Source organism: Clarias gariepinus, chromosome 18 (assembly GCF_024256425.1).
Source record: "Clarias gariepinus isolate MV-2021 ecotype Netherlands chromosome 18, CGAR_prim_01v2, whole genome shotgun sequence".
Lineage (NCBI taxonomy): Eukaryota > Metazoa > Chordata > Actinopteri > Siluriformes > Clariidae > Clarias > Clarias gariepinus.
Window position 1 is genome coordinate 1,294,810 of NC_071117.1, and position 20,100 is coordinate 1,314,909.

The 20,100-nt window shown below is 41.6% G+C and overlaps 2 protein-coding genes across 2 annotated transcripts in view; both read left to right on the forward strand.

Moving 5' to 3' along the window:
- LOC128506731 (integrin alpha-M-like) overlaps window positions 1–17,118 on the forward strand; it is a 226,098-nt gene extending 208,980 nt beyond the window's left edge. Inside the window, exons 28-32 of the mRNA XM_053477300.1 lie at window positions 189–299; window positions 386–487; window positions 596–625; window positions 16,265–16,372; window positions 16,987–17,118. Of these exons, the coding sequence (XP_053333275.1) occupies window positions 189–299; window positions 386–487; window positions 596–625; window positions 16,265–16,372; window positions 16,987–17,040 (405 nt within the window). The 3' untranslated portion in view covers window positions 17,041–17,118. The remainder of the gene's footprint in view (window positions 1–188; window positions 300–385; window positions 488–595; window positions 626–16,264; window positions 16,373–16,986) is intronic.
- On the forward strand, window positions 6,696–8,977 carry LOC128506726 (caprin-1-like). The gene is made up of 2 exons (XM_053477292.1): window positions 6,696–6,772; window positions 6,805–8,977. Exon 2 carries the CDS (start codon window positions 6,805–6,807, stop codon window positions 8,875–8,877), a length of 2,073 nt encoding a protein of 690 aa, XP_053333267.1. The 5' UTR covers window positions 6,696–6,772; the 3' UTR covers window positions 8,878–8,977.
- Window positions 17,119–20,100: the final 2,982 nt, after the last annotated feature.

Consider the following 20,100-nt stretch of genomic DNA (forward strand, 5'->3'; position numbering starts at 1 on the left):
GACTGTAAATTGTGGGACCTTCTGCACAGCTCTGTGTGTTTCTAAATCATGTGTAAAACCTGACTATGTTAATACCTCGACTGTGCTGTATAAAGACAGTACATCATATATTACAGGACTTTACATAGGAATGAACAGTTTTTGTCATGATGTAATGTTTGGTTACTGACACAGTGTTTTCACTGCAGGAGCAGTTTGTGAATTTCACCTGTCGACCTTTCTCACTGGATCCCGGGTCTGTTGTCCATATTACTCTGAGTGCAAACGTCACGTTCCCTAATAAACAGCAATATTCAGGGGTAACACACACACACACACACACACACACACACACAAGCATACTAAACTTTCTATGGCTGACTCACTTTCTTCTGTTCCTCTACAGAAATGGTCTTTCAGTGGGTTCAAGAAGGAGGACGATTTTTCTGTCTTTGCTCAGCTGGACTTTGATCAAAAGTTTTATCATCAGTTATCTGGTCACAGCGAGGTGAGGAGAGAAACACACACACACACACACACACTACACAGTGCATGTGTTTATCATAAATTAGTGTCTTTTTGCTCATTTTTAATTCCCCTTTATTTTATTTTACAGAACGATTCCAGCAGATTTCATCGTGCTAATGTAGGTTCTGTTTCCTGTCTCAGTTTATTGTGTTTACATTTTACTGGATCAAGAAAGAGAATGTTAGAATAAACCAATATATAACTGACTGTGTGTGTCAGTCAGTGGTGTAAATGTTCAGTGGGGTTAGCTGTCAGTGGTGAATTACTGTGCTCAGATTCAAATTGAAAATTCAAATTTTATTTGTCACATACACAGTCATACACAGTACGATATGCAGTGAAATGCTTAAACAACTGCTCGTGACCTAAGAATAAAAGAATATGAATAGGAAATAAATATGAAAATTAAAATAAAGGGTAAGTTTAACTAGGGAAGAATAAAATAAAAATATACAAATAAAGTTTAAAATAAAATAAATTATCTGTACACAAAAATACACAGTATAGAAAATACAGTGGTGTAAAAAACTATTTGCCCCCTTTCTGATTTCTTATTTTTTTGCATGTTTGTCACGCAAAATGTTTCTGATCATCAAACACATTTAACTATTAGTTCAATTCAATTCAATTCAATTTTATTTATATAGCGCTTTTAGCAATTTTCATTGCCACAAAGCAGCTTTACACAATCAAAAGAATTATTTAAGTTTGTATGAAATGTGAATTTGTATGAATCAAAGTGGTCAGTTTGTCCCTGGTGAGCAAGCCGAGGGCGACAGTGGCAAGGAAAAACTCCCTGAGATGGTAATAGGAAGAAACCTTGAGAGGAACCAGACTCAACAGGGAACCCATCCTCATTTGGGTGAAACAGAAAGCAGTAAATGATCTGCATTTATACAGTGTGTAGGGTGGGAGGCAGTTCAGCTATAATAGCTGATGTTAATTGATGTTAATATGGAGTCCAGGTAGTTATTGAAGACCCAGATAGACTTGTAAGAAGTTCCAGTCATGAACTATCGAACTGTCAAGTCCCCAGAGAAACAGTTGCCAACACCAGTCGAGGCCAGAACCATTTTCTAGGTAGAGAGAATCATTCCCAGACACCAGACGCATCGCAGAGAGACACACAGGGCATCCATGTGACGAGATCTTCAGCCAGAAGCGGGGCACCAGGATGGGTCAGACAGGTCCGGAGGGCAGAGGGAGTCTGGATTACTGGCAGCTCAGGAACGACATGTTTAACTCAACAGAGAGAGAGAGAAATAGTGAAAGGGGGGGACAGGAGGAGAGAGGAAAAAGAAAGAGGGGGAGAAAGAGAAGAAGAGGAGAGATGGCAGTTAGGTATGGTCACAGTCACACAATGTATAATGTGAATGTATATTAACTGTAGAGTGCAAGCAGAGACTCCGGCAGGACTAACTATGACATCATAACTAAAAGAGAGAGCCAGAAGGAAACACAGACATGAGGGCTTCCTGAGATGTAAAGCAAACAATCACCTCACCGTCAGCAAACCTGAGTGATCAATGAGAGTGAGGAAGACAGCATCCAAACATACCAGTTCACCATAATACTCTACGTCCATGAGTCCCCCAGATCTGCTCCTTTACCTATGGCAAATCTATTTATAAAAATGCTTGGCTAAATAAATAGGTTTTTAGCCTGGACTTAAACACTGAGACTGTGTCTGAGTCCCGAACACTATTTGGAAGACTATTCCATAATTTTGGGGCTTTGTAAGAAAAAGCTCTGCCCCCAGCTGTATTTTTCATAATACGCGGTACTGACAAGCAGCCTGCATCCTTTGATCGAAGTAGGCGTGGCGGATCGTAAGACACTAGCAGTTCGCTCAGGTACTGCGGCGTGAGATCATTTAATGCTTTATATGTCAAGAGTAGTATTTTGAAATCAATGCGAAATTTCACAGGGAGCCAATGGAGTGAAGATAAGATAGGGGTGATGTGCTCATATCTTCTGGTTCTAGTGAGGACTCTCGCTGCTGCATTCTGGACTAGCTGAAGCTTATTTATGCATCTAGCTGAACAACCAGACAGTAAGGCATTACAATAGTCCAACCTAGAGGTGATAAAAGCATGAACTAGTTTTTCTGCATCGTTTAGCGACAATAAATTTCTTATCCTGGCAATATTTCTGAGGTGAAAGAATGCTATCCTGGTAATATTATCTACATGTGCTTTAAATGAAAGGCTGGAATCAATAATCACACCAAGGTCTTTCACTGTTGCATTTGATGGAACAGAAAGGCCATCTAAAGTTACGGTGTGATCTAAAATTTTACTCCTAGCTGTATGCGGTCCTATGACTAGAACTTCTGTCTTATCCGGATTTAGCAGAAGGAAGTTAATTAGCATCCAATTTCTTATGTCCTGCACACATTGCTCAATTTTAGTAAGCTGTTTTTTCTCATCAGGTTTTGCTGAGACATATAACTGTGCATCGTCAGCATAACAATGAAAACTAATACCATGCTTACGGATTATGTTGCCCAGAGGAAGCATGTAAAGGGAAAAAAGCAGTGGATCTAAAACTGAACCCTGCGGAACGCCAAACTCAACTTGAGAACATGAGGAATGGTCACCATCTAAATCTACAAACTGATAACGTTTGTAGATCACCACCATATTTTACTGTTGGTATGATGTTCTTTTTCTGAAATGCTGTGTTACTTTTACGCCAGATGTAACGGGACACGCACCTTCCAAAAAGTTCAACTTTTGTCTCGTCGGTCCACAAGGTATTTTCCCAAAAGTCTTGGCAATCATTGAGATGTTTTTTAGCAAAATTGAGACGAGCCTTAATGTTCTTTTTGCTTAAAAGTGGTTTGCGCCTTGGAAATCTGCCATGCAGGCCATTTTTGCCCAGTCTCTTTCTTATGGTGGAGTCGTGAACACTGCCCTTAATTAAGGCAAGTGAGGCCTGCAGTTCTTTAGATGTTGTCCTGGGGTCTTTTGTGGCCTCTCGGATAAGTTGTCTCTGCGCTCTTAGGGTAATTTTGGTCGGCCGGCCACTCCTGGGAAGGTTCACCACTGTTCCATGTTTTTGCCATTTGTGGATAATGGCTCTCACTGTGGTTCGCTGGAGTCCCAAAGCTTTAGAAATGGCTTTATAACCTTTACCAGACTGATAGATCTCAATTACTTTTGTTCTCATTTGTTCCTGAATTTCTTTGGATCTTGGCATGATGTCTAGCTTTTGAGGTGCTTTTGGTCTACTTCTCTGTGTCAGGTAGCTCCTATTTAAGTGATTTCTTAATTGAAACAGGTGTGGCAGTAATCAGGCCTGGGGGTGACTACAGAAATTTAACTCAGGTGTGATAAACCACAGTTAAGTTATTTTTTAACAAGGGGGGCAATCACTTTTTCACACAGGGCCATGTAGATTTGGAGTTTTTTTTTCTCTTTTAATAACGTAAACCTTCATTTAAAAACTGCATTTTGTGTTCAATTATGTTATCTTTGACTAATAGTTAACGGTTTTTGATTAGCAGAAACATTTAAGTGTGACAAACATGCAAAAGAATAAGAAATCAGGAAGGGGGCAAATAGTTTTTTACACCACTGTATACAGTATGGTGAATATATGAAAAAATGTAAAACAATAAGAGCAGCCGAATAAATGGCAATAAAAGAATGGTTATGTCCATGGTTGTGCAATCCACATCCACATATTAAAAGTGACTTGTGCAGTGCAAATATGCTTAAAGTGATTTGTGCTGGAGTGATTTGATGTGATTTGATGACCACGAAGTGTAGTTGTGCAGTGGCCAATAGTGTAAACAAATGTCCAGAATGTCCAGTGTGTGTATAAAAACCATATGTGTGGGTCAGTACTGTGTGGTGGTGTGATTGTGATTGAAAGACCGTATTGCCTGCGGGAAGAAGCTCCTCCTCAGTCTCTCTTTGTTGGCCTTCAGGGAGCGAAATCGCTTTCCTGACCTCAACAGAGAGAACAGTCCATTGTTAGGATGGCTGAGGTCCTTCACTATCTTCCTGGCCTTAGTCCAGCACCGCCTGCTGTAGATTGAGTGCAGGTCAGGGAGCTCTGTGCGGATGGTGCGCTCAGCTGATCGCACAACCCTCTGTAGAGCTCGTCTGTCCTGCATGGTGCTGTTCCCGAACCAGGTTGAGATGTTTCCTGTAAGGATGCTCTCTATGGTGCAGGAGTAAAAGTTCCTGAGCTCCTTGGAGGGCAGTCGGAAGTCTCTCAAGCGTCTGAGGTGGTAGAGACGCTGCCGGGCCTTTTTCACCCTGGTGTTGGTGGACCATGACAGGTCCTGCGTGATGTGAACACCGAGGTATTTGAAGCTGTCCACTCTCTCCACTGGGCTCTCGTTGATGACGGGGGTCTGGTAGTTCCTCTCTTGTTGGTGCCGAAGTCCACTACCAACTCCTTTGTCTTACGGACATTTAGAAGGAGGTTGTTCCTCTGACACCAGTTCTCCAGATTCCTAATCTCCTTTAGGTAGGTCGTCTCGTTGTTATCAGAGATCAGGCCCACCACGACGGTGTCGTCAGCAAACTTAATGATGGCGGTGGAGTTGGTAGTGGCCACACAGTCATATGTGTACAAAGAGTACAGCAGGGGGCTCAGAACACAACCCTGGGGGGCTCCAGTGCTGAGAGTGATGGAGGCTGAGACGTGTCCGCCCATCCACTGACACATAGATGAGCTGAGTCCCAGGTGCTCCAGCTTGGTGGTGAGTGTGAAGGGAATTATGGTATTAAATGCAGAGCTGTAGTCGATGAAGAGCATTTTAACATAATTCCCCCTTCTAGTATCCAAGTGAGTAAGTGATGTGTGGAGGAGATGTGAGATTGCATCGTCTGTGGAACGATTTGGACGGTTTAAAGGAAGTTAGGACTGGGCAGTCATCATGATTCACCCCCTAATTCACCCTAATTTTTTTTGCTCCTCACTTAAGAAGGAAATTGAAAATGACAAGCACTGCGACTAGCCCATTAAAGGGAATGTAAGGGGCAGGTCAACCTAATAACACTTGTGAATTGTTTTGGCCAGGCAGTGTATCTCAGGACCGGTAGTGTTGGTTAATGATGGGACTGGCACTGTTGTTGGTAGTGTCAGTGTCTTCAGTGTTTACAGTCAGTCGTTTTAGTCATATCTGAAGTATGATTCATGTGTGTAATGTCACTAGTGTTGGTAGAGTTACATTTATTTTTTTTATTTATATAGTGTATAACATTCACAGAATTTGGAAGACACTTTTATTAGGATTACCTTAAATTTATCTTTTTATATTATATTTTTTAAGGAGTTGATGGTGTTGCTGGGTCCACCAGTTTGGCAGTTTGGTGGTGCTGGGATTTGAACCTGTAACTTTTAGATTAGTAGGCCAACATATTAACTCCTGAGCCTCTGCCCTCTTATTTAGTAGTGTCAGTATTTTAAGGAAGGTGAGGGGGTTAGCAAGGTAAACTGTTATAGATGGTGTCGTTAGTTTTTGTGGTACCTGTTTTGGTGGGCAAGTGTAGTGGTGTATATGGATAAAAATGTAAGTCGCTCTGGATATATAATGATTTTGTTAATAATTTTGTTCATAATTTTCTTTAATAAATAATTAAAACATTTTAACAAATTACATTTTTACATCCCATTAGCATACTAGTAAAACATTGAACAAATTTACAATCACAGAACTGAAATTACAGTACAAATTTAGAATTTAAATTAAATAAAGGCATTTTTTATTTGCATCATAATTTAAGCAGAGTAAATATATATCTTTATATCTAGCCTTTAGATTTTGTCATGTGTAGCACTAGCGTGTAGCCAGAAAACTCTGGGTGTGCATCAGAAAAAAGTTTGTCAGATTAATGTGAAAAAACTATATAAAATAAGATAAGATATACCTATATTCGTCCCACAGAAGGGAAATTTCTTCATTACAGCAGAGAAGAAAAAAAATAGTGTTAATAAAAAAATATGGACAGTACAGTGTATAAATACAAGCGAAAAAGAAAAGACAATACAATACTTGCACTTAGAAACACCAAATTGCATTAGTTTCAACAAATTGCACAAGAATAACATTGCACAGTTGAAAAAGTCGTTATTGCACAGTTTCATATGCATTGAGTTGCACTAGGATAATATTACACAGTCTAAAATGTTATTGCAGTAGTTGCCGGGCAGGCCGACGGGCTGGAGTGTGTGTAGCTAGCTAATATCCTAAAGAAAAGAAAAAAGAAGCAACATTCGACAAATAAACGTTCAAACACACAGAGAGGTTTGACATCTCTTTCAGTATTGAAAGTAAAGATGCCATCTGCAACCACTGGCGACTATGCTGTTCAGTCCTCCAGTCCAGAGCTGGGCTCTGTTCCTGTCTCGGCTCCCAATGAGGCACTAAAGCAAGTGCTGAGCATCATTGAGAAGAAGGTCCGCAACATGGAGGAGAGAAAGTCCAAGCTGGAAGACTACAAGACACGGAAGAGCAAAGGAGAGCGACTAAACCAGGATCAACTGGACGCTCTGTCCAAAACTCAGGAGGTGACACACAATTTGGAATTTGCCCGGGAGCTGCTGAAGAGCTTCTTGTCTTTAAACATCGAGATCCAGAAGGCGGTAAAAAAGTCAGCGCGGCGGGATCAGCTGAAGCGTGAGGAGACCGAGCAGCGGCGTCTGAAGGCTGTGCTGGAGGTACAGTACGTTCTGGACCAGCTGGGCGAGGAGGGTGTGAGGCAGGAGCTGAGACAGGTGGAACGGGGAGACGATGGGCCTCTGCTCACCGAGGCGGAGCTCACAGGACTCGATGACTTCTACAAGCTGGTCGGACCTGAGAGGGACCCCAACATCAGGCTGACTGATCAGTTCGAGGAGGCGTCTGTGCATTTGTGGGAGTTGATGGAAGGAAGAGACAAAGCTGTGGCAGGAACCACATACAAGGCCCTTAAGGATACTCTGGACAAGATACTGCTCCGTGGCTACTTCGACCAGACGCAAACACACCAGAACGGAGTGTGTGAGGAGGAGGAGGAGGAGCCACCGCAACAGCAGCAGCAGCCGCCTGCTCCCACTGAGTCGGTGGAGTGTGAGGAGCAGCCGGTGGAGCCAGCAGAAGGATCTGTGACTCAAGAGTTCACGGATCCCATTGAAGTGGAAGCGACAGAGTTTGTAAACCGAAAGTTCATTCCAGAAGCCACTTACAGCACCAGTCCTGAAAAAGAGCAGGGAGGAGAATGGGCTTTGAGCCCCGAGATCATAAGCTCACTGCAACAGCAACAACAGTCCCCTCAGCCTCAGCAGCCTCCTTCATCGATGAGTCCTAATCTGGTGAACCCGGAGACTCACTCGCTCACCCCTGGACTCCCCCCCTCGTCGACTGACCCGCTGGTCAGGAAGCAGGCTGTGCAGGACCTCATGGCACAGATGCAGGGCACCTTCAACTCCATGCTGGAGTTTGATGGACAGTCTCTGGATCTCGCCATTGTTTCTGCTCAACCGATGAAGTCTGCACAGATGGTCTGTGCTCCAGCTCACACAGAAACCCGGCTTCCTCAACACACCCCAGTTTCTGTACATCCAGAACCAACACAGGTTCCCATGGTGTCCCCACCAACCAAAGCATACACCTCTACGCCGCCCATCTACCAGCCCCCTCCTCACACCACAGACCCTCGACCTCAGCCCGACCCCATCGACCCCCTCCAGGTATCCATGCCCCTGTCGTCTGAGCAGCCCCCCGCCCCCTCGTCCCAACCACAGGCCTTTCAGACAGTCACCAAACCCCTGCACAGTTGTATCAACGTTAACGCCGCACCATTCCAGTCCATGCAAGCGGTGTTCAATCTGAACGCCCCAGTTCCTCCATCGAACGAGATGGAGTCTCAGAAGATGTCGAGTCAGTATCAGAGCACTTACACCCAGAGCTTCAGCAGCCAGTCAACACACTCGGTGGAGCAGCAGGACCTTCAGCAGGAACCTCTCCAGTCAGTTGCCGGAGCGTTCCACTCTCAAGACCAAGGGATTCCTTCCTCCGGGGGCCACCAGACGATGAGCCAGCAGCCATCAGGTCAGGGAACAGGGTTCGGACGCCAGCCTCAGTCATACTACAGCAGCCGAGCCGTGCCACGTGGAGGGCCCCGGAACACCAGAGGGGCCATGAACGGGTATCGCGGACCATCCAACGGTTTCAGGGGTGGATATGATGGATATCGCGCTCCTTTCCCCAACACTCCCAACACGGGCTACGGACAGACCCAGTTCAGCACTCCACGCGATTACTCCAGCAGCACCTACCAACGGGAAAGATATCAGCAGAGCTTCAAGAGAGAAGCTGCCCAGGGAGCTCGAGGTAGCTCTCGAGGTAATGCTCAAGCGATGAGATCCTAAAGCGCTTTCAGAAGACCGTAGTTGTCTTTGGCCACCTCAAACATTCATTTACTGAGAGTGGGTTAACCTGTGCCCTTTTTCTCTTTTCTTTTTTTTTTTTAAACCCCGTCTCTTTCTCTCACTTTTTTTTTTTGACATCATTGGTCTGTTTCTATTTTGGCTTATCAAGTGACCCTTGATATTTTACTGAGAGCCGTGCGGAGCTTAAACTGTCAGTGTTGTGATTTTTTAGCAAGGTTGTGTTTAAAAAAAAAAAAGCAAAAAAAAGCAAAAAAAAAAAAAAAAGCAAATAGATATTCATGAAAACTTTAAAGATTTTCATTAATTTATTTTTTGTATAAAATAAAATGCAAAAAAATTAACTGCCACTGTTAATCCAATACATATGAGGAGGTTTTTTTTTTTTTTTTTTCGTTTTCTTTTCTTGCACATCCTTATCCCTTGGTTCTCACCAGTGGGTTTTGAAGTAAATCCCCTCCTCTTCCTCATCCATCTCTTCCACATTTCATTTAGGAGAAATTCCCGCAGCCCTGGCCTTTGTATGCTCATGTTGCTCCTTAAGAGAATGTTTCAATAAAGACGTGTTGCATTAAAAAATAATACTAATAATAAAAAAAAATAAAAAAATAAAAAAAATTAAATGTTATTGCACAGTTCTGTTGCAGTGAATTGCCCTGGTATAATATTGTAGTTTCTAATGGTGTTATTGCAAGGTTGCTATTGCACCCACATCTAAGATAGTATAACTGTATTGTAAGATAGTAATGTTTTATTTAAGATATTGTAATTATTGTAATAGTATACAGTATAGTATACTCATTATATACTCATTATATAATAGTATACAACAGTGTGACTGATTCATTGGGAGCAGCTTCGATTGTACAGTCTAATAGCAGCAGGAGAAAAGTCCTCCTATATCCCTCCTTTAGACACTTAGGATATAACAGTCTGTCACTAAAGTATGTAACTGTCTCATACAGGGGATGAGAGTCGTTCTCCAGCAGTGATGATAGATCAGCTGCCCTCCTCCTTTCTCACACCTCCTGTACAGTGTCCAGGGGAATCCCCAGACCTGAGCTGGTCCAGTCGCTTGCTGTCTGCAGTAGAGATGCTGCTGCATCAGCAAGCAGCTCAATAGAAGATGGCTGAGGCCACCAGAGAGTCAAAAATGTCTTCAGTAGTGCTCCCTGCACTCCTAAATTGAAATATATTATTTAGGTGCGCTATTCTGGTTCTTCCGAGCCCAAACCTCATTTAAGTTAAATTAACAAATATTGTAAGTAAACAACAATAGCCCATGCTTAGAAAAGCATTTTTATTTAGACTATAAATAATAATCCTGCATCTATTTTAGGTGTGCCAAATTTTTTTAATAATATGGTAGAATTAATATTAATATATTACTTAATATTTAAACTTAAACTATTTATTTTGCTTCTCTTCTTCTTTGTCTTTCGGCTGTTCCCTTTCAGGGGTCGCCACAGCGAATCATCTGCCTCCATCTAACCCTATCCTCTGCATCCTCTTCTCTCACACCAACTAACTTCATGTCCTCTCTCACTGCATCCATAAATCTCCTCTTTGGTCTTCCTCTAGACCTCCTGCCTGGCAGTTCCAACCTCAGCATCCTTCTGCCGATATATTCACCATCTCTCCTCTGAACATGTCCAAACCACCTCAATCTGGCCTCTCTGACTTTATCTCCAAAACATCTAACGTGGGTTGTCCCTCTGATGAACTCATTCTTAATCCTATCCATCCTTGTCACTCCTAAAGAGAACCTCAACATCTTTAGCTCTGCTACCTCCAACTCTGCCTCCTGTCTTTTCTTCAGCGCCATTGTCTCTAAGCCGTAGAGCATTGCTGGTCTCACCACTGTCCTGTACACCTTTCCTTTCATTCTCGCTGATACTCTTTTATCGCACAACACACCTGACACTTTTCTCCACCCATTCCAACCTGCCTGTACCCGCCTCTTCACCTCCTTTCCACACTCTCCGTTGCTCTGGACCGTTGACCCCAAGTACTTAAAATCCTGCACCTTCTTTACCTCTGCTCCCTGTAGCCTCACCGATCCTCCTGGGTCCCTCTCATTTACACACATGTATTCCGTCTTGCTGCGGCTAACCTTCATTCCTCTGCTTTCCAGAGCATACCTCCACCTCTCCAAATTTTCCTCCACCTGTTCCTTGCTCTCGCTACAGAGCACAATGTCATCTGCAAACATCATAGTCCATGGGGACTCCTGTCTTACCTCATCTGTCATCCTGTCCATCACCAGAGCAAACAAAAAGGGGCTTAGAGCCGATCCTTGATGCAGACCCACCTCCACCTTAAACTCTTCTGTCACACCTACAGCACATCTTACCACTGTCTTACAGCTCTCATACATGTCCTGCACCACTCTAACATACTTTTCTGCCACTCCAGACTTCCTCATACAATACCACAGCTCCTCTCTTGGCACCCTGTCATACGCTTTCTCTAAATCTAAAAAGACACAATGCAACTCCCTGTTACCTTCTCTGTACTTCTCCGCCAGCATCCTCAAAGCAAATACTGCATCTGATGTACTCTTTCTAGGCATAAAACCATATTGCTGCTCACAAATGCTCACCTCTGCCCTTAACCTAGCTTCCACTACTCTCTCCCACAGCTTCATTGTCTGGCTCATTAGCTTTATACCTCTATAATTGCCACAGCTTTGCACATCTCCCTTGTGCTTAAAAATTGGCACCAATACACTTCTCCTCCATTCCTCTGGAATCCTCTCACTCTCCAAGATCTTGTTAAACAAACTTGTCAAAAACTCTACTGCCACCTCTCCTAAGCACTTCCATACCTCCACAGGTATGTCATCAGGACCAACAGCCTTTCCACTCTTCATCCTCTTCAACGCCCTTCTCACCTCACTTCTACCAATATTTGCTACTTCCTGTTCCACAACAGTCACCTCTTCTACTCTTTGTTCTCTTTCGTTTTCCTCATTCATCAACTCCTTAAAGTACTCCTTCCATCTTCCCATCACCCTCCTGGCATCTGTCAGTACATTTCCATCTCTATCTTTAATCACTCTAACCTGCTGCACATCCTTCCCATCTCTATCTCTCTGCCTTGCCAACCTGTACAGATCCCCCTCTCCCTCCTTACTGTCTAGCCTAGCATACAAGTCCTCATATGCTCTTTGTTTGGCCTTTGCCACCTCTACCTTCACCTTACTCTGCATCTCCCTATACTCCTGTCTACTCTCTTCAGTCCTCTCAGTGTCCCACTTTTTCTTAGCTAGCCTCTTTCCCTGTATACACTCCTGGACTTCCTCATTCCACCACCAAGTCTCCTTGTCCACTTTCCCCTTACCTGATGATACACCAAGTACCCTCCTACCTGTCTCCCTGATCACATTGGCTGTAGTTGTCCAGTAAACTGAAAACTCCTGACCACCCATAGCCTGTCTCAACTCCTCCCTAAAGACTTCACAACATTCTTCCTTTCTCAGCTTCCACCACTTTGTCCTCTGCTCTGCCTTTGTCCTCTTCGCCTTCCTCACCACCAGGGTTATTTTACACACCACCATTCTGTGTTGTCTGGCTACACTCTCCCCTACCAACACTTTGCAGTCACTGATCTCTTTCAGGTTACAACGTCGACACAAGATGTAGTCGACCTGAGTGCTTCTGCCTCCACTCTTATATGTCACCCTATGTTCCTGCCTCTTCTGGAAGAAAGTATTTACCACTGCCATTTCCATCCTTTTTGCAAAGTCCACCACCATCTGTCCTTCTACATTCCTGCCCTGAAGGCCAAACCTTCCCATCACATTTTTATCACCTCTGTTCCCTTCCCCAACATGTCCATTGAAGTCTGCACCAATCACCACTCTTTCACCTCTGGGGATGCTCTGCATCACTTCATCTAACTCACTCCAGAATTTCTCCTTCTCCTTTAACTCACATCCTACCTGTGGGGCATAACCACTAACAACATTGAACATTATCCCTTCAATTTCCAGCTTCAGACTCATCACCCTATCTGATACTCTCTTTACCTCTAGAACATTCCTTACAAACTCCTCTTTTAGGATAACTCCTACTCCATTTCTTTTCCTATCCACACCATGGTAAAACAATTTGAACCCTGATCCTAAGCTTCTAGCCTTGCTACCTTTCCACATGGTCTCCTGTACACACAGTATATCCACCTTTCTTCTCTGCATCATATCAACTAACTCTCTTCCCTTCCCTTGCATGGTCCCAACATTCAAAGTCCCTACTATCACTCCTAAACTCTTGCCTTTCCTCTTCTCTCTCTCCTTACGAACACGCCTTCCTCCTCTCCTTCTTCGACCAACAGTAGCCCAATTTCCACCAGAACCCTGTAGGTCAACAGCACCAGTGGCGGTCGTTGTTAACCCGGGCCACGACCGATCCGGTATGGGAATTATATTCTTGATTCGCATCATTGATTTGGCAAATGTTTTACGTCGGATGCCCTTCCTGACACAACCCTCTGCATTTATCCAGACTTGGGACTGGCACAAGAAGCCACTGGATTGCGCCCCCCCGTGGTTGCATTAAACTATTTATTTTGCTATTTTAACTATTACTGTTTTATTTACTTTAAAATAACAATAAGAACTAGAGAGATACATTTCCTAAAGAAAATGTGAGAAGTGCTTGCCGTGGCATCATGCTAGCAACCTTAAAAAGATATTGCTAATATAGTTAGCATAATGCTAGCAACATGCTCATCGTGTTAGCATTGTGCTAACAACATGCTAATGAGGTTTAGAGAGGGCGTGGCTTATGAGAATATCATGTTCAATGCAAAAGACTGATTGGTTGCCTGAGTTAAATGAGCCCTCCCCCGGGTCTCTATGACAGACTAATCTACAGTTAAATTCAGTTTCAAAGTTCGTATGAAAGTCACCTTCTTCTTTGTCTTTCGGCTGTTCCCTTTCAGGGGTCGCCACAGCGAATCATTTGCCTCCATCTAACCCTATCCTCTGCATCCTTTTCTCACACCAACTAACTTTATGTCCTCTCTCACTGCATCCATAAATCTCCTTTTTGGTCTTCTTCTAGACGTCCTGCCTGGAAGTAACCATTGCATGTTAATTGCCCCCTGCTGGGGCAGTTTACCACTCGCCCCTTAGAAAAGTAATGTCAAGCCTCCCATTCCCGAATAAGCCGAACAATATGACACCTCTTTCATGGGTCTACAAAAACGGCACTATTCATGCACCAAATTTCCCATTATAAATCAATGGGGCAATTTTGGGCACCTGTTGTGCCCCGGGGGTAAACTAATACCCTATGCGGGGTATATCATGACACAGCCTGCAAGCCCCTTCAAATGTGGTAAATTTTATCTTTCTACGAAATTCTCGCTCTGCACTAGAATCCATCAAATTTGGTATCAATGTTAAGTCCATGGGATTTTTTGGGGAGATTAATTGACACCTCATTCATGGGTCTACGACAAACGGTGACTAGTCACGCGCCAAACTTTTATACGGAGGAAGAGGAAAAAAAAGAATAATAAGCCTGTAAGATAACAATAGTAGTGCTTCGCTTCGCAAGAACAATAAAACAATAAATATTTTTTATTAAATGTGGGCTGAAGAATGCTCATGTCCATCAATCTGATATACAGTATGCTGGAGAAACTCCAGGTCGACACTGCTTTGTGTAGTTTGTAACAACTAACTAATGTGATGTCCCTTTAAGACGACCATTCCTGACAGATGTGTGGGTGGAGCAAACGTGCACGTGTGTCGGAGAGTACAGGTGTAGAGAGAGAGATGGTCGCTCTGCTTCTGAGTTCTTTCTTGTTTTGTCTCTCTATTTTGTTTTGTTTTTGTGGCGTTGCCAGAGAGGTGTATGTGTTCATTGGCAGGTGCCTCCTCTGCCTGTATGACGAAATATAAAAATCCAGCATCTGAAAGCTGTCCAGAGTTGTTTCCTCTTTTTTCCCCCAAAGTTCACCTCGACCGGGTAAGACTCTCTCTGGCAGATGTCACAAGTTGCTGGGGCAATTTTTGAAATAGATGCTTTTGTACACACACATTCTCGCCTAAACAACTCTTAAAACTACACCTGTGACACAATAACAGTAATATTTCGAACATTTGGAGAAACCAGAGAATAAAGAATAAACCAGTTGTTGGGTCAAAAAAACCCAACCAGGTGTTCATTTGTAAATGACCCACTACATCTCATCTGACCCAACATGAGCGATACAACAATGTGTTTAAAGTCCCCGAAATAACCCAGAACTTGTGTTTACAGAAACAACAGCATTTTTTAGTGTATTTTTTTGAGTTATTGTAATGTTCTATTATGAAAGTCTATTTTTCCAGTTATTTTTATATTTAAAGTTTGATGTCTTTAAATGTATTTTTAATACCAATAAACAGATACAAACAGAGATATAGCAATTCATACTTTGTACAAATAAAATTGTCAGCTAGTGAACTTGATGTTTAAACAACATTTAGCCAATAATTTTTGTTGACTCATAATTGTACAGTAAATATCAAGAGCCTGGTTCTGATTTTTCATGTTTGTTGTATAAAGTACTCAGATGTGGAAATTACCATCACTGTAGTATTTCTCTGATACAACATATTGTTATGACTTTTTCATGACTTATTCTCTTATTATATTTGAAAATTGTGGTGAATGAAAATGTCACTTGCGCCACCTGGTGGTCATTTCATGAATAACTTTGAAATGCGACTGATTTCTTTTGGCCGCTGTCGTTTTGCCTCGGTTGCCTTGGGGAATCTGTGTTGCCTGTACTATTTGTGGGATCATTTGGTGTCTGTAGTATTTGTGGGATCAGTAATGTCAGTAGTATGCATGGTATGTTATTTATTTCAGTGAAATCATGTGTATTAATAGTGTCAGTGGTGTTGGAACTTTTTTGGGCATAAATGATGTCCGGTATGTTAATAGTGTTGGTACGGTTACTTTATTAGTGGTGGTGGTTGTGTTGATCATGCTCGTAATATCAGAAATGTTGGAAGGTTGTATTATTGGTGTTAGGAGTGATCTTGTTATATTGGGATCAGCTGTGTTAATCAGATTAAGGGGTGTTAGTAATACTCATGGCGGAAGTGTAGGTGGCGTCAGTGGCATTAGTAATACTAGTATCAGTATCAGCATTATAAATGTGTCAGAGCTGTTGGTTATGTCAGCGGTGTTACCAGTATCATTTTTTTGGCCTCAATGTTGTTAGCTACTGTAATTTAATTGTCAATCTAAAACACATAAACCCCTGTGCCATTGAGGATATTGTCATGGATCTGAACACACCTTACATAATTGTTCATAGAATTTATAAACGTGTATGTGTGTGTGTGTGTGTGTGTGTGTGATTATAGATCAATGTAAAAGCAGAGCTGGTTGTTCCTCCGGATATGGCTATGATAATCGGGACAGGTACAGGAGGAGGACTTCTCCTGCTCTTCGTAATCATACTGCTGCTGAAGGTGAGAGCCAATCAGAGCTTAGCTGAATAATGTCTGTCAGGTATAGTGTAAAGAGGGTTAGTATGATGGACATCAAGATCAACACAAGAGCGCACACACACACACACACACACACACACCAGTACATAATCCAACACATATGACATTGGCAGTATCAGGGCAGCGATGTGGGGCTGCCAGTCCTTTCCATTCTATGGCTCACAACTCAGCACACACAAAGACACACATACAAGCACACTGCATCATGCACACCATTGCGAAATCCAGCACACACTTAAATACACAATTAATGACACCCACCAGTACACACTGCATTACATATCAGTTCATATCAGCTTTTATTCTAGTATAAACTGTGTCCTTTTTTTTTTAGCAGGGAGGACACCCTTTTGATCCCAATATTTACAGTTTACTTAATTTGTTAACTCAAAAAGCAGATTAAATTTAAATCAAAGAAAAAAAAACAGTAAATATCTGTCTTTTAATCAGAACTCCTTCTCTCTCTCACTCTCTGTCTGGCTGTTTGTGTCTGTCTCTCTTTTTGTTGTTGTTGTTGTTGTTGTCTTTTTTATGTTTCTCCCAAATGCAATTATTTTTATTTTTAATTCATTAAGTTATATTGTCTTTACTGCTGTGGACATTACAATATCAAAAAAGCAACTAAATGAAATCTATAATAAAACCATACAAAAGAACAAAAAAAAAGAGCAAAATTAGTGATACATAAGCCTTTTACATAAGATATACATAAGCCTTTTACATAAGATATACATAAGCCTTTTTTCTGTAAAATCAGTTTATTTTTACTTGGTTGTGTTAGTGTGTCTCTGTCTCCCCAGCATTGTTGTCGCGCTGTGTGTATTCTATATGGAGCTTGGAGCTCGCTCTCTATCTCTGTCTGTGTCCTTCTCTCTCTGTCTTTACCTTTCTGTATTTTTCTCTTTGTCTTGTCCTTTCTTTTTTCCTGGGTGTCACTATCTTAGTGTCTTTAAGCATAGACACCGTGCATGGTCCAGAGAAGTGAGTGAGAACAGGACTGAAGAGCTCTGCAATGCTGAAAAAAAAACAAAGTCGAGAGAACGTCCTTCCCGAGAAATATTCTCTTCTTAAGTAAACAACGCTGTGTTAGAAAATGGACGGGGAGCAAGAGAGCAGAAAACACTGATTGGAAGGTCTTCACTGATTGAGCTACTGGTTGTTTATCAAGATACCAAGATTATACCTCTTTAACTGCAGTTTTCTCTTGAAGTTTGGGAACAGCACAGTGAATCCTATTGTTTTTGCTACACATGAAGACATTTTATTTTATATTTATAATATTTACTTTTACTGGTCACTAAATTAGGTACACCGGTTCAACTATTCCTTAATGCAAATATCTAATCAGCTAATCAAATGGCAGCAATTCACTATATTTAATTATTGAGACATGGTCAAGAAAACCTGCTGAATCAAACTGAGCATCATTATGGGGAAGGAGAAAGAAGTGATGGCTTTAAGCATGGCAGGTTTGTTGGTACCAGACAGGCTAGCCAAAGATTTTCTGAAATATATAGGTGTTTTCACACACAACCATCTCTATGGTTTACAAAAAAGGTCTGATAAAGATACAGTGAGCGACAGTTTTCTGGGCTAAATTGCTTTGTTGATGCCAGGTCAGACCGAGGATAATGGCCAGACTGGTTCAAGCTGAATGAATGGCAACAGTAACTAAATAATTAAAATTAATTTACTTTAACTGAATTTTATTTATTAGACCTCTTTTAACAGTTGAAAACATCAGCAAAGCATCTTTACAGAATCAAAAACAGGACATAAAGGAATAAGTTATGAAATTATGTATCAATTATAATTATCAGTTTGTCCCTGATGAACAAGCCAAGGGTGACAGTGCTGAGGGAAAAACTCCCTGAGATTTGAAGAAACCTTGAGAGGAACCAGACTCAACAGGGAACCCATCCTCATTTGGGTGATAACGGATAGCAGGGATTGATCTGTAATCATACTGTGTGTGACTTAGGTAAATGTCTGTAAGGCTGGAACGAAGAGGCTGGAAGTTCAGTATAATGGGAAAAATGTTTAATATGGTCACAAGCCATCAGAGAACAACTGCTTAATCAGCTAAGTTCAAGACCTTCTTCATGGTTAGGTGGAACCATCACCAGTCATACAGTTGCTGCATCGAATAAAGCACCTTTTGTTAGAACCCACCTAATTTTCAAATACCATGTCTTTACAACTATCCCAAACAGCATCTCTGAACACGCACCATGTCGACCAGAGGCTACAGCAGCAGAAGAATATACTAGTTGCCACTCCTGTCAGGGAAGAACAGACAAATTTGTCTATAATTCTCATGCATTCCACAAATGGACAACAGAAGATTACAAATTTTGATTTTTGGTGTGACATTCGGATAATGGCGTTAAAATTTGGCATACTGTAAACAGCATCCATGAAAGCGTGTATCCATCCTGCCTTGTATCCATGATTCAGGCTGGTGGACTAATGGTGTAGGGAAGACTTTCTTGGCACACTTTGGGCACCTTAATACCAATTTAAAATGTCACAGCCTACTTGATGACCTTGTCTCACCATGTCACAATTTGATGCTCAAATCATATCTGGTTGAACTGGTGAACATGACAGTGAGGTTACTGTACTCACATGTCCACAGTAGCCAGATCTCAATCTAATTTGGGATCTTGTGGAATGGGAGATTCACATCATGGGTGTGCAGCCGACGAATCTGCAGTAATTGCGTGATGCACTCATGTCAGTATAAAGCAAAATCTCTAAGGTTTCCAGCACCTTGTTGAATCTATGCCACAAACAATTAAGTCAGTTTTGGAGCCAAAATGGGTCGAACACAATACTAGCAAAGTGAACCTAATATATTGGCTGGTGATTGTACTTCTAGATATGTTAAAAAATATAGAATATGGCACCTTCTGTTAAAACCAAATAATTTTTTTAAAGAATAAAATGACTGACAAGTGTTTCTTGTTTCCTTGGTGTGTGTGTGTGTGTGTACTGTAAGTTTGTTTAAACAGTAATGTCTATGGTTTGAGCCCTGGGTTTTACCTGTAAAGAACTAAAAGCTGTCAATCGAGCAAAAGGAAATCATTTTGTAACTGAGAGAAATAGATCAAAGCAAGTGCACAGACACTGGACATCACTTGTACAACAATTTCAAATTACCTTGGAAAAGGAACATTTATAATAATTGTTTTGCCTTTGAAGTCCTTAAAATAAATAGTTCTTGGCCCAGGAAACCTGTACCAGGATGTAAGAGTACTTTTACTGTAATAAAAAAGTAAGAAACTAAGGATGCGTTGATTAATCATCTGTACATCAGTATGAGACGATATTCACCTTGTTAACTGCCATCGTCCTATTGCCAAATAAGATGACGTTTACACGTGGCTGATGTTTTTATTATGTTGTTGCATCAATTTTGTGCTAATTCCATATCGTCTTTGTTAAATGTGGTCTGACTGCTGCCAACAACCAGAGGTGGAAAGTAATGAATTACATTTACTCACATTACTGTAACTGAGTAGATTTTTTGTGTACTTCTACTTTTTAAAGTAGTTTTTAATATCTGTAATTTTACTTTTACATAAGTATGTTTTGTTTAAAGTATTGTACTTCACTACATTTTAAATCATATTCACTACTGCGTAAAAAAATTTATTAATGAAAATTAAAAATAATACAACGGGGTA